The sequence below is a fragment of the Hemicordylus capensis genome, chromosome 2 (genome assembly GCF_027244095.1).
Source record: "Hemicordylus capensis ecotype Gifberg chromosome 2, rHemCap1.1.pri, whole genome shotgun sequence".
NCBI classification, from domain to species: domain Eukaryota; kingdom Metazoa; phylum Chordata; class Lepidosauria; order Squamata; family Cordylidae; genus Hemicordylus; species Hemicordylus capensis.
In genome coordinates this window covers 365,291,539-365,303,298 of record NC_069658.1, presented here as the reverse complement: position 1 = coordinate 365,303,298, position 11,760 = coordinate 365,291,539, and the positions used below count along the sequence as shown (strand labels likewise).

Here is an 11,760-nt window from a genome sequence, read left to right as displayed (position 1 = left end):
AGGAACTTTGTCAAAAGCTTTTTGGAAGTCCAGGAATACTATGTCAACTGGATCACCTTTATCCACACACTTGTTGACTCTTTCAAAGAACTCCAAAAGTTTAGTAAGGCAAGATTTACCTTTGCAGAAGCCATGCTGGTTCTCCCTCAGCAGGGCCTGTTCTTCTGTGTGATAAGCTAACCAGCCTGTAATTTCCTGGATTGCCTCTGGATCCCGTTTTGAAAATCAGTGTTACATTTGCTACATTCCAGTCCTCCGGTACGGAGCCTGATTGTAGGGATATGTTATATATTTTCGCAAGGAGGTCAGCAATTTCACATTTGAGTTCTTTAAGGACTCTTGGATGGATGCCATCTGGCCCGGGCGACTTGCTAGTCTTCAATTTTCCCAGACAGTTTAGAACAGTTTAGTGACTGTTCTTGTCACTTCTGACTCAGTTCTTTAGCCTCCATCCCCAAAAAGCCTGGTTCAGGGACAGTTATATGCTCAGTATCTCCTGCTGTGAAAAGAGATGCAAAGAACTCATTTAGCTTCCTCCATATCCTCCTTAATATTCTCTTTCACTCCTTCATTGTCTAACAGTCCAACCACCTCCCTGGCATATTTCCTGCTTCTGATGTATTTAAAGAAGTATTTGTTATTGCCCTTGATGCTTTTAGCTAAATGTTCCTCAAACTCTCTTTTCGCCTCCCTTATTGTCAGCTTGCATTTCTTTTGCCAGAGTTTGTATTCCTTTCTGTTCTCTTCATTTGGGCAGGCCTTCCAATTACAGAAGGAAGACTTCTTCTCCTTTATGGCTTCCTTGAGTTTACCTGTTAGCCATGCTGGCATGCTCCTGAATTTAGTGATACCTTTTCTCCTTTGGGGTATACATTATAACTGGGCTACTAGTATTGTGGTTTTGAGTAAACTCCATATATTATTGAGTGAGGTGACTCTCCTGATTTTCCATTTCAGTTTTCTTTTCTCCATACTCCTAATTTTGGAGAAATTTCCTCTTCTGAAATTCAAAGTGTCTGTGTTAGACTTCCTTGCTGATTCTCTCCATGCATGCATGCTGAATTTGATCGCACTATGGTCACTGTTCCCTAAGGGGTCCATGGCACTGACATCACGCACCAGGTCCTGGGTGCCACTCAGAATTATGTCCAAGGTCACCTTCTCTCTGGTTGGTTCCAGGAACAACTGTTCTAGGGTACAGTCATTCAGCATATCTAGAAATTTGACCTCTTTGTCATTACCTGACTTTGAATTTATCCAGTCTATGTGTGGGTAATTGAAGTCACCCATTATTACTGCCCTGCCTTTTCTTGATGCCTCCCTGATTTCCTTCTGCAACTCCCAGTCACTGTCAGCATTTTGATCTGGAGGGCAATAGCACATTGTCTGTAGCACATTTCTGTTCAGGCCTTCTATTGTCACCTTTGTATTGTTCCTTTCAGGCTTTGTATTGTTAGGCCTTTGTATATTAATTTCATCTAATGTTTGAAATTTTAATTGTATCCTATTTTTGTGGTGGAAAGGTCTGTGGATCTAATAAACATGCTTGCATATTTCAGTCCTTTTAGCATGACAGGAAACCATAGTCTCTATTTAATTCTTGTCAAATACAACAGAACTTTCTGATAAGTTCCTGGCCTGCTATTTCCCAGTCCATACAATTATCAGAGTGGATCTTTTTCAGTACAGACATTCTCAGATCCATGACTGTGACCATGCATGTTAAAATGCTCGCTGATGGGTTTCAGTCTTTGCCTAAGGTACAAACCTCTCTGCCCAACATAAATGTGTGCTGGGCATTTGGTACAAGATATTACATATACCACATTCATTGATGCACATGTGTATTATCCTTGAATATGCTATGATGCCATTGGGCACACATATATAATTGTTTGTACAGATGAAAGGGCACAGGTGGCATCCTTGTTTGTTGCTGTATTTGTGTTCAACATAATATGTGAATAACTATAGCAATGTACTGACCTGGGTCTATGTACACAGATTATACGAGAGCTGAACATAACCTGTGAATAGGACTATAGTAGAACTTTGAAAAAGTGATCAGTTAGTTCAGTATTAATATTGGACTTCGTAAGAGATCTACATGCCCACAAAACCAAACTGTGCTTATATGTGCTTAAGCAAATGATTGATCTCACTCCAGGGGAAGATAGTTGTGTCCAAAGTTCTGTTGACAATAAGACTCATTAGCCATCAATACTTACCACTCATTTAGGACACAGTAAGAGAAGCCTTGGGAGCGATTTTCAGCAAAAGGCCAGTCAAATAGTTATTAAGCAGACTCTTCTCCCCTTGATCAAACGTGCAGTCTCCTGTAGCTACTTCTTATTTTTATTTATTTATTAAGTCAAGAGACAGTTACATACACCTTCCATGTTAGTCCTTCTTCTTGGAGCCAAGCTAGATTTAGCTCTAAATACTAGGCCTAACTCTCTGGATTACTTTTAAGATTTTGCTTCTTGCCTATTCATTAAAAATAATGTTTACACTCATCATTTACTGTGTATTGTACCAATCATGTATTGCTTCATTAGGCAGATGCTTCCTGTGTTCTTATGCTTGCATTATGAGAAAAGAAAAAGCAGAACTATACGCAGACAGCGTTTTGAAGGCCAGGTGTTTTGCTTATTTGAGAGCCACATTAAAATGTGAGAAAAAGCGGAAGTTAAAAAGAAGATATTTTAATTGCTTAGGAAAAGAGGGAAGCTATGCAATTATGCATAGATAATTAATGTACATAAAGGACATACGTATTTTGATGTATGCACTTTTAATAAGTCTGTGGTGTATTTCTTGACTGCTGGATCCTTTACTGTTGATGGTCAATCCTAAAAGGCAAAAGCTATCCACCACTTCAGTGTCTTCATTATCAGTTCTGAGGCTAGTTGCTGTACCCGTTGTCATTAGTCTTCTTTTAGTCGTAGTCCCATTTTTTCACTGTGCTTCTTGACTTTCATTACTAGACCCTTTTAGGATCAACCATCAACATTAAAGGATCCAGCAGTCAAGAAATACACCACAGACTAGCACTTGGTAGGGTTGCAATGAAGGCCTTGGAAAGGATATTTAGATGTTGTGATGTGTCTATACCTATCAAGATTAGAATCGTTCAGACAATGGTTTTTCCCGTGACACTCTATGGATGCAAAAGCTGGACTTTGAAGAAGCAAGATAGAAAAAATATTGATGCTTTTTGAACTTTGGTGCTGGACAAGACTATTGAGGATACAATGGACAGCCAGGAAAACAAAAAAATGGATCATAGAACAAATTAATCCAGAACTTTCACTCGAGGCATAAATGACCAGGCTCAAACTATCATACTTCGGACACATTATGTGAAAACCCAGCTCCCTTGAGAAGTCCATAATGCTGGGGAAAGTCGAAGGAAAGAGGAGAGGATGTCCAGCAGCAAAGTGAATGGACTCGATTACGACAAAAATGAATGCACCATTGAGAGACCTTAAAGGCCAAGGTGAAGACGGATCATCCTGGAATCTAACTATGTGGTCGCTAAGAGTTGACACCAACTTGACGGCACTTAATCAATCAATCAATCACTTTTAATAAAGGACTTACATATTTGCTGTCCAAATGTTCCTAATAAATGAGATACCTTAACTGTAAAATGTATTGATAAGCCTCTAATATTAGCTCAGTCCATGAACTGGTGGTGGTTCCATTGACTGTAATGTAATTCACAAGTAAGTTTGGACAGATGTAGCTCAAATCCAGCCAGTTAAGTTTAATTGAGTTAATTGTTGGTAAAAACTATCAGCACATAGATACAGCAATATAGACTTATCAATATATTTATTTGATATTTTTGTACATAAATATACCCAAAAAGTATGAAATAGCTTTTGTAGCTTGTTCTTGACTAGGAATACACACTAAACAGGATTTGAAACATAAAACACACACATGTCCACTCTTGGCAAAGTTAGGCGTGCCTAAATCCAATCCAAATCAACAAGTGTTCATCAATTAAGGATGCATAACTCTGTATAAAATTGAAAGGTGTAAATTGTAAAAAATTATTAGTCCCTTTTCAGTAGGGACTTCTTTCATCTTTCCTTTACCTTTTATCCTCCCCCTTTCCTCTAAGCATTGTATAGAACAGCGATTCTCAATGTTGGGTCCTCAGATGTTATTGGACTTCAACTCCTTTAATCCCCAACCAAAGGCCACTGGGACTGGGGATTATGGGAGTTGAAGTCCAATAACATCTGGGGACCCAATGTTCAGAATCCCTGGTGTAAAGAGTCTCATCTTGAAGGCGAAACTCCAGAAACAAACTTCTAAATACAAACAGAGGAATGAAATGCACCTCACTTCACTTTTCCTAGAACTGATGACAGACAACATGCCCTGCATCCATTTTTAAACTGAGTATCCCAATCCATGTATCACCTAAAATAAAGTATTTGGATTAAAGTCAGTTTAGTGCTGTTTAAGTATTATCACATTCTCCAGAGTATATTCCTAGGTCGAGGTGTTGGCAGGGGTAACTAGGCCTGTGCATGAGCGTGAACGTCGGGATTGGGTCCTACTTGATCCAATCCAACATCACTAATGTCGGTTTGAGGTCCTTTGGACCCTTCTGAAATTTGGGGACAGGATCAGAGTTTGGATTAGGGTCAAAAAAGTTTAGAAAATTTTTTAAAGTCACCATGGATACTAACCGTAGGGGGGAAGTGCAAGGGGGATGATGTAACACCTGAGAATTGCATGAGAAACCCAGAAATCGGCTTCTACTTGGGTTTGTAAGTTTAAAATGGGCAGGTAGGAAGATAGATGGACAAACAATGGGTTCCCCCACCAGCCACAGTCACACTGGGAAGTGTGGGGAAGAGCAGACTCTGGCCCCCAGCTGGAGCTTAGGAAAACTTCAAACTTTTCCAAAGGGGGTCAGAAACTTCAAATCCAAACTGGGGTGTTCAGACTCTTTTCGAACCTCTCTGATTTTACCAAGCAGATTTTGCACAGGCCTAGGGAAAATCCCTCTCAGCTTTTCTTGGTGTTTGTTCCATTTGATTTGAGAATGTTGTTAAAAAGGACAGACTGCAGAAAAGAAATAGACATTCTTGCCATTGAAGGTTCTACATTCATACATTACAAACAGATTTAAATAAAATATAATTTAGACTGCATGTATTAAAACCATATTAACACTTACGAGGGAGTAGCCCAGTACTCCAGTAAGACCTTACTTCCAAGAAAACATACATAGTATTGCACAAAAAATATTCATTTGCATTGAACTATAAATCACATGCTTAAGGAGAGCATCATGAATTATTGTCAGTAGTAGTGGGGTAACATTACTTCACATTAACTAAACAATCTGGCGTGAAGTAATGCTACCCCTACTACTACTGATTGTGATTGTAATTCTATATGGAGAAGAAACATGTCTGACTGCATTATGGGAACTTTAAATTTATTTTTTTAAAAGCGTATCCAACACATTTCAAGCTACTGTTCTTCAAATATATTTTCCCACTCTTTTCATAGGAGACACGTGATCTTCCTTGTCTATTTTCTGATCAAGACCAAACATGGAAGATAATCTATCTCATTAGAATACAAATATCCTGGGTGACACACATTGGCTAAATTCTGGAAAATAAATCCATTTTCAGTGGCACCTTTGTTTTTCTCTTGCCTTTTTTGGGGATTGGTACAACTGTTGTTTCTGGATTGTAATAGGTGGGAGCAAGTTCCACTGAAATCAGTAGGGCTTACTTCCAAGTAAACTTACATAGTTTGGGGCTATGTTGAAATACCACAAAACTGACCCACTTCACACAGGCTTAGACCAGTTAACTCAATTTCACTGTCCAACTCATTTATTTATGTAATCATACCACCTGATATGTACATCTCTAGGCAGTGTAGAAAATTTAAGACACTATAAAAAGGATAAACAGATTAAAAATCCACAAAACACAAAACTATCTTATATAGGATGAATTGTTAGAACAAATTATGAAAACTAATTCCAGTTAAAAACATGCGAGAACAGGTGCGTCTTGAGGGTCTTCCTGAAAACAAACAGAGAAGGCGCTTCTGCATGGGAAGGTTTTTTTCGTTCACATTTTGCTTTAGAGCGCTTTTTAAGCGTGTCTAACTGTCTTCTGTTTCCTTTTGACACTGCACTAAGCAGGGCGGATGAACGTCTGCAGGGGAAGGGGGGTGAACCTTTTCTTTCTTTTGCGCACGCGCGTGCTTTGAACGGGTCTCGCCCAGCTAGGGCCTTAAGATCACGCACACTTCCTGCTTGTCCTCTTTTCCTCCCTCCGGCAAGCGCATGCGCAGAAAGGCGCTCTCCTCCCCGTTTCCCAGAGAGCCCTGCGCGGTGAAGAAGCGTCGGTCGCGGGCTGGAGGCATTTTGTGTCCTGGATATCAGCAGCGAGCGAGCGAGAGGGGGAGAGACATACAAGATGGCGGCGGCGGCCGAATGAAGCGCCAGTTGGCGGCGGCCGCCGGACCCTCCTCTCCCCTTCCGGACCCGTAGGCTTCCCTTCCTAAGAGGGCAGAAAGCGTGCTGGCAGCCGGGAAAGCGTGCGGGACGCCCGCCTTCCAAAGAGGCCTGGTGTGAACAGCGCCCGGGGGGGCCGGAGTCCTCCCCCCCCCTCCCTCTCTCTCATTCAAAATCCTCAAATTCGTGACAGCAGCGGAGCAGGAGCTCCTTGAGGAAAGACTCGGCGGGCTCTCACCGTGTGAATAACCTCCCCTTCCCCCCACCCCCCTTCACCCACCATGGCGAGCAGCAGCGGCTCCAAGGCCGAGTTCATCGTCGGGGGCAAATACAAGCTCGTGCGGAAGATCGGCTCGGGCTCCTTTGGGGACATATACTTGGCCATCAATATCACCAATGGGGAGGTAAGGGCCGGCGGGCGCCCGGGCCCTTCCTTGCTCCTCTCCGCTTCCCACAGTCGCCGCGTCAGGGGCCGTAGATCCCCATCCGGTCGAGCATCTTCCTCTGAACACAGCCCTTCTTCAGAGTGGCAGCTTTCAGGGCTCTGTTGTAGACTTGGCCCAATTCGCCGTCATTTTGAAGCCAATTTCTGTGCCTTCTCTTAACTCTTTATCTGTCTAGTTCAGGCGTTTGTTGGTGTTGCCGTTTGTTGGTGTTGGACTCCATCCCAGTGATTTTAATTCTGGTTCTTGTATCTTTAGGTAGAAAAGCACTGAAGATCGTGACAAGTTACGCGAACTTTTATTATAGAGGCGCTGGCGGTGGGGGGGGGGGGGGTAAAAGCTAAGGTGGTGTGTTTCTCTCCTGACTTTGCAGTGATGAGATCGCAGTCCTTCAAAAGCTCTTGCAAATGATCCCCTTATTTGTTTAATGTTGTTTCTCATTGGGAGGCTTAGCAGTGTGATAGCTGAGGGCAGCTGTGCGCATTTGTAGTTAATAAGACTCCTGAGTCCTGGCTACCTGCTGACAGGGAAGAGGGAATTCTTATTGCTTTAGTGTGGGAGTGGGGATTATTGGTAAGTGATCTCTTATAGAAAGACTCCACCTACGTTATTTAATGCACTTAAAATTATGTTCAAAAGGCAAAGGATCTTCACTGAAGCTTCTGACACTCTTTCTGGGATGATGGATTAACATTAGTAGCTTGATGGCTTCCTTTCCTGGCATGAATATTTACACACAAGTTTTCATTGTGTGGAATATGTTCGCAGAGCCTGTCACTTCTGAGGATTTTCTCCTGTACAAGGCTTTCCCTTGCTTCCAACTTACTGTAGCTGAGAGAGGAGGTCGTCTTACTCAATACGATCTCTGACCCCTGTTCCCTCTCCAATGCAGGAAGTGGCTGTGAAGTTGGAGTCACAGAAGGCCAGGCATCCCCAGCTGCTATATGAAAGCAAACTGTACAAGATTCTTCAAGGGGGAGTTGGCATTCCTCACATACGGTAAGCATTGTAGCTCATGGGAGGTGGAATACTTAACTAATTTTCCCCAAAGGATCCGGTTATTTTGTTTTTCATTGTGACAGAGGATGTATATTATGCTTTACCAGAAATCTTAAGAGTCATACGAAGTGGCATCTGGGAAAGGATCTTGAAAGATTATTCCCTGCCAGGTCTTGTTCCCTTTCCCCAGCTGCAACTAAAATTCTTGTTGCGGGAACAAGTATCTGAAGCAGTAGGAATAGCTGGCTACTGAGATTGAGGATTGGGATGTACTGGTGGAAATGGCTGCTCTCTTTTGTGTTTTTGTTCCAACATGTCTTCCTTCTCTGCTTAGAAAATGGCGGATGTCAGTACTTAAGCCTTCCCCATCACCTGGTGTGAAGTGGGGCATATTTATTTTGTACTCCTTCCAAATTTCTTTTTAGCCTCAAGACTATATACAGAAAGATTGAGACTTCTGCGTGGGAGGGGGAGTAGAGACGGGTATAAGCCCCTTTCTGTTGCTGACAACGCATGCGTCACAGAGCTCTGTAATTACACACTTTTGTTTAAAGTAGATTCTTGGTTTTTTGCTTGTAAGAAGGATTTTTTTGAATCCCGTTATGAAGTGTCCAGTCTTGTAGTGGAATGGTTTGGTAACTATTTAGGAGAGGGGGGAAAAGCTGTAGCCCAACCTATGATATTCTTGGCTTAAGAATAAAGCATTGGTGGGCAGGGGGGAACTTTATATGAAATATTGATCCAGCACAATTGTTTCTATAAAGGACACTTTTCTAGTGCTGAAAGCTTTGCTTGTATATCTGAAAAAGGTTTGAGTCTTGTTACTGGTACTAAGTTGTTATTGAGTGATGGAAATGATACTACAAATAATTAATGTACACCAAATCAGTCTTGCATAAAATTTGTTGACTTGGATATTTTGACATTGTGCATTCTTTTTTCCACTTGTATGTGTGATACTGTCTCATCTGACGACGCTCCAAAATCAGTGTCCCTTGTATATAAGCAGAGAACAAACCTAGCTAAGTTACTACTTTCGTATGTCTTCTAAATAGTTAGAATTTTGGTTGTACTTTAAACAAATAGGAAACCTTGATGCCTTAGTCATGAGATGCATCTGCTGCTGGAGGGTTGTAAACTACATGAGCTGCAGGGCCGTGCTGTGACATCGCTTTACAGAATTAAATGACACGCCTGAATGAAGTAACTACCCCATGTTACATTTTGCAATTGTGGGAATAAAACTGCATTCATTGCACAATAGTGTTTGCTGTTTGCTTGGACATCTTTGCTACTGAAGTTTAGCATTTTAAAAAATCTTGCTTTAAAAATTGCCATTTTTATGGTGCAGATGTTGAAATGTACTAAAAATGTCATTGGGTTATATTAAATTTTGTTTCTATCTTGATGCAAGGCTATTCTTGATCCTGTACTTAAATATTTTGTGAAATAAAACAGTTTATGAAAATTGGCGTTTACTTGACTTCTTTTAATGAACAGATCGTTAATGAAAGGAGGTGGTGGTACTACCACTACTAATAATAGGAAACATTTCCTGGATTTCCTGGGACGTGCAGAATATACTCTAGCTACCCAATTACATCTGCTTATGTAACAGAAGCAATTGGTGCCGATTTTCATAAGTCGATTTGATGGAACAGGGTGTCGCTTGTCAGTTAATGACAATCGGAGTATGGAATATCTGTGGAGGCTGTTGCTCTGCCTCAGAGAAGTTGTTCATTGAAGTATATGTGGCACTAAAGCATTAAAAAGTGTGCATGTTATGAATATAGAACATCACATTTGTGTGCTCAGATTATGACACTTAAGTATCTGCTTAAGTGCTCTGCTTAAGTTTCATATTGTTTGGCTTTGATTTTTGAAATAACTTTAATTGCTGCTTGAATGGATGATACTAACTATACTTTTTGTGTAGCTAATGGCTCAGTTCAGGAATCATGCCGCACCATGGTTAAAGAAAATGAGATGTCATTTGGTATGATGTCTGTATTGAAAAACTGCAGTTTGTAGTTGGCTTGCAAATCAAAACCTGAAGCCATCATTTGAAGAGGTTTGTAAAGCATTGTTTGTGCCATGATTTGATGTCTACGTTGGTAAACTGTAGTTACCATTGCTCAGCCTCCAGAGGCTGCTGCCTCATGGAGTGAAATTACAGGCTTACTGAGCTGAGAGGATGGAAAATGAAAGCAAACTGTTTCACTGGTGCATTTGTGAGCTCTTATACTGATCTGGCATGATGTCTGAATTCAGTCGATGTTTAGCTAACAAAGTGCTCTTTCATGTCCAATGTATCACTGGCTTAAGATTTTAAGATTATTAGTAAGTATATGAACTTTTAAAAGCTATTGTGCGTTGCTCAGTTTGATGTGCAAACCTTTAACATAGCACTAGAGTAGTTTTTTTCAGTGAATGTTCACAAATAAGTGATGCATTAATTCCAAAAGACATGCTTATCTGTAGTTTTATTGTATTGAAGTGTGGTGATATGATGTATTGCAGAAGATGGCCTAAAGGTGGCAATAACAGGAATTTGCTACTTCATTGTGCATAACTTTTAGCAGCATCCTCATCAGTTCAGTCTTATGTAGAGAAATAAAACTGCAATTCTGTCTTTTGTGTGTTGTAGTATTGGACAGCTTCTGTAGAATTTCATATATGATCCTTTGAGAGGATGAATTGATTTTATGAACAGTGTAATCCAAATATGAGGCCAAACTGCTTCAGAAAAACTGGTATGTTGAACCTGCTTGTGGTGTTCATGGGTTTTTAACATGGACAGTATCTTGCTAAACTTAGGCTTAGACAAAGACAGTGTCCCTATAAGTAGGCCTCAGTTGGTTTCATATGTGTGTGTTGTAAATAAAAATGGCGTGGCTGTTTCTTCAGCTGCTAGTTTTGAGTCAGGTTGTATGTTGAAGTTGGAGTGAGTACGGTATTATTGTTGGATTCTAGATACCAAACTATACTGTGAGAAACATTTGTCCCTTAAGTTTTTATACCTGTATGAGATGCAACTGAATGTGCTGCTTCTAATGTATTAGTTATAGGCCAGGGTTAAAAGGGCTAAACAGTGAATTCTGAGTCAGGGATTTCTGAGCCCCCCTTCACCTGCATAATAGTTTCAAAAAACAACTTGTCTTGTCTCCAGAACAGCACAGGGAACAGCAGTTGGGGGATGAGGAGTTTTGTGTGTGCTAAAGGGGCAGTGTGGAGCTTGACCCGTTTTCTAAAGTTGTCATACTTTTTAGCACTAGGGTTCAGTGACCAAAAAAAGGATCACAGTAATTGTGAATTGGAAAGCCAGCGTGATGTAGTGGTTAGAGTGCTGGACTAGGACCGGGGAGACCCGAGTTCAAATCCCCATTCAGCCATGATACTAGCTGGGTGACTCTGGGCCAGTCATGTCTGTCTCAGCTTAACCTACTTCACAGGGTTGTTGTGAGGAGAAAACGCAAGTATGTAGTACACCGCTCTGGGCTCCTTGGAGGAAAAGCGGGATATAAATGTAACAATAATAATAATAATTAACTTCCCACTTAGAACTTCTGTTGTGCTTACATTTGCAAAAACAAATACTGTTGTTTTTAAATCCCCTCGTTTAGTAGCCTGGCTCTGAAACATCAGATACACAAGTTGTGTGAAGTGCATATTTCTTGACTGGGATTTAACAGCTAACAGGAAAGCCTAAAATTCAATTACCTTTAAAACATTCATATTTTTAGATGTTGCAGACCAAAGTGATGTGACACTCTTCAGATTGTCTTTTTCCATTGCAAATTAGAATGGAAC

General features: G+C 40.9%; 1 protein-coding gene across 6 annotated transcripts in view; it reads left to right on the top strand.

Moving 5' to 3' along the window:
- Positions 1 to 6,296: 6,296 nt before the first annotated feature.
- The window catches only part of CSNK1A1 (casein kinase 1 alpha 1), a 58,410-nt gene continuing 52,946 nt past the window's right edge, over positions 6,297 to 11,760 (top strand). For 4 of the 6 annotated variants that reach the window (XM_053289878.1, XM_053289879.1, XM_053289873.1 and 1 more), the window contains exons 1-2: positions 6,298 to 6,912; positions 7,844 to 7,950. In XM_053289878.1, the coding sequence (XP_053145853.1) occupies positions 6,790 to 6,912; positions 7,844 to 7,950 (230 nt within the window). In that variant the 5' untranslated portion in view covers positions 6,298 to 6,789. Of the gene's footprint in view, positions 6,913 to 7,843; positions 7,951 to 11,760 lie in introns of all 6 variants that reach the window. The other 2 variants (XM_053289877.1, XM_053289880.1) reach the window with 2 other exon arrangements.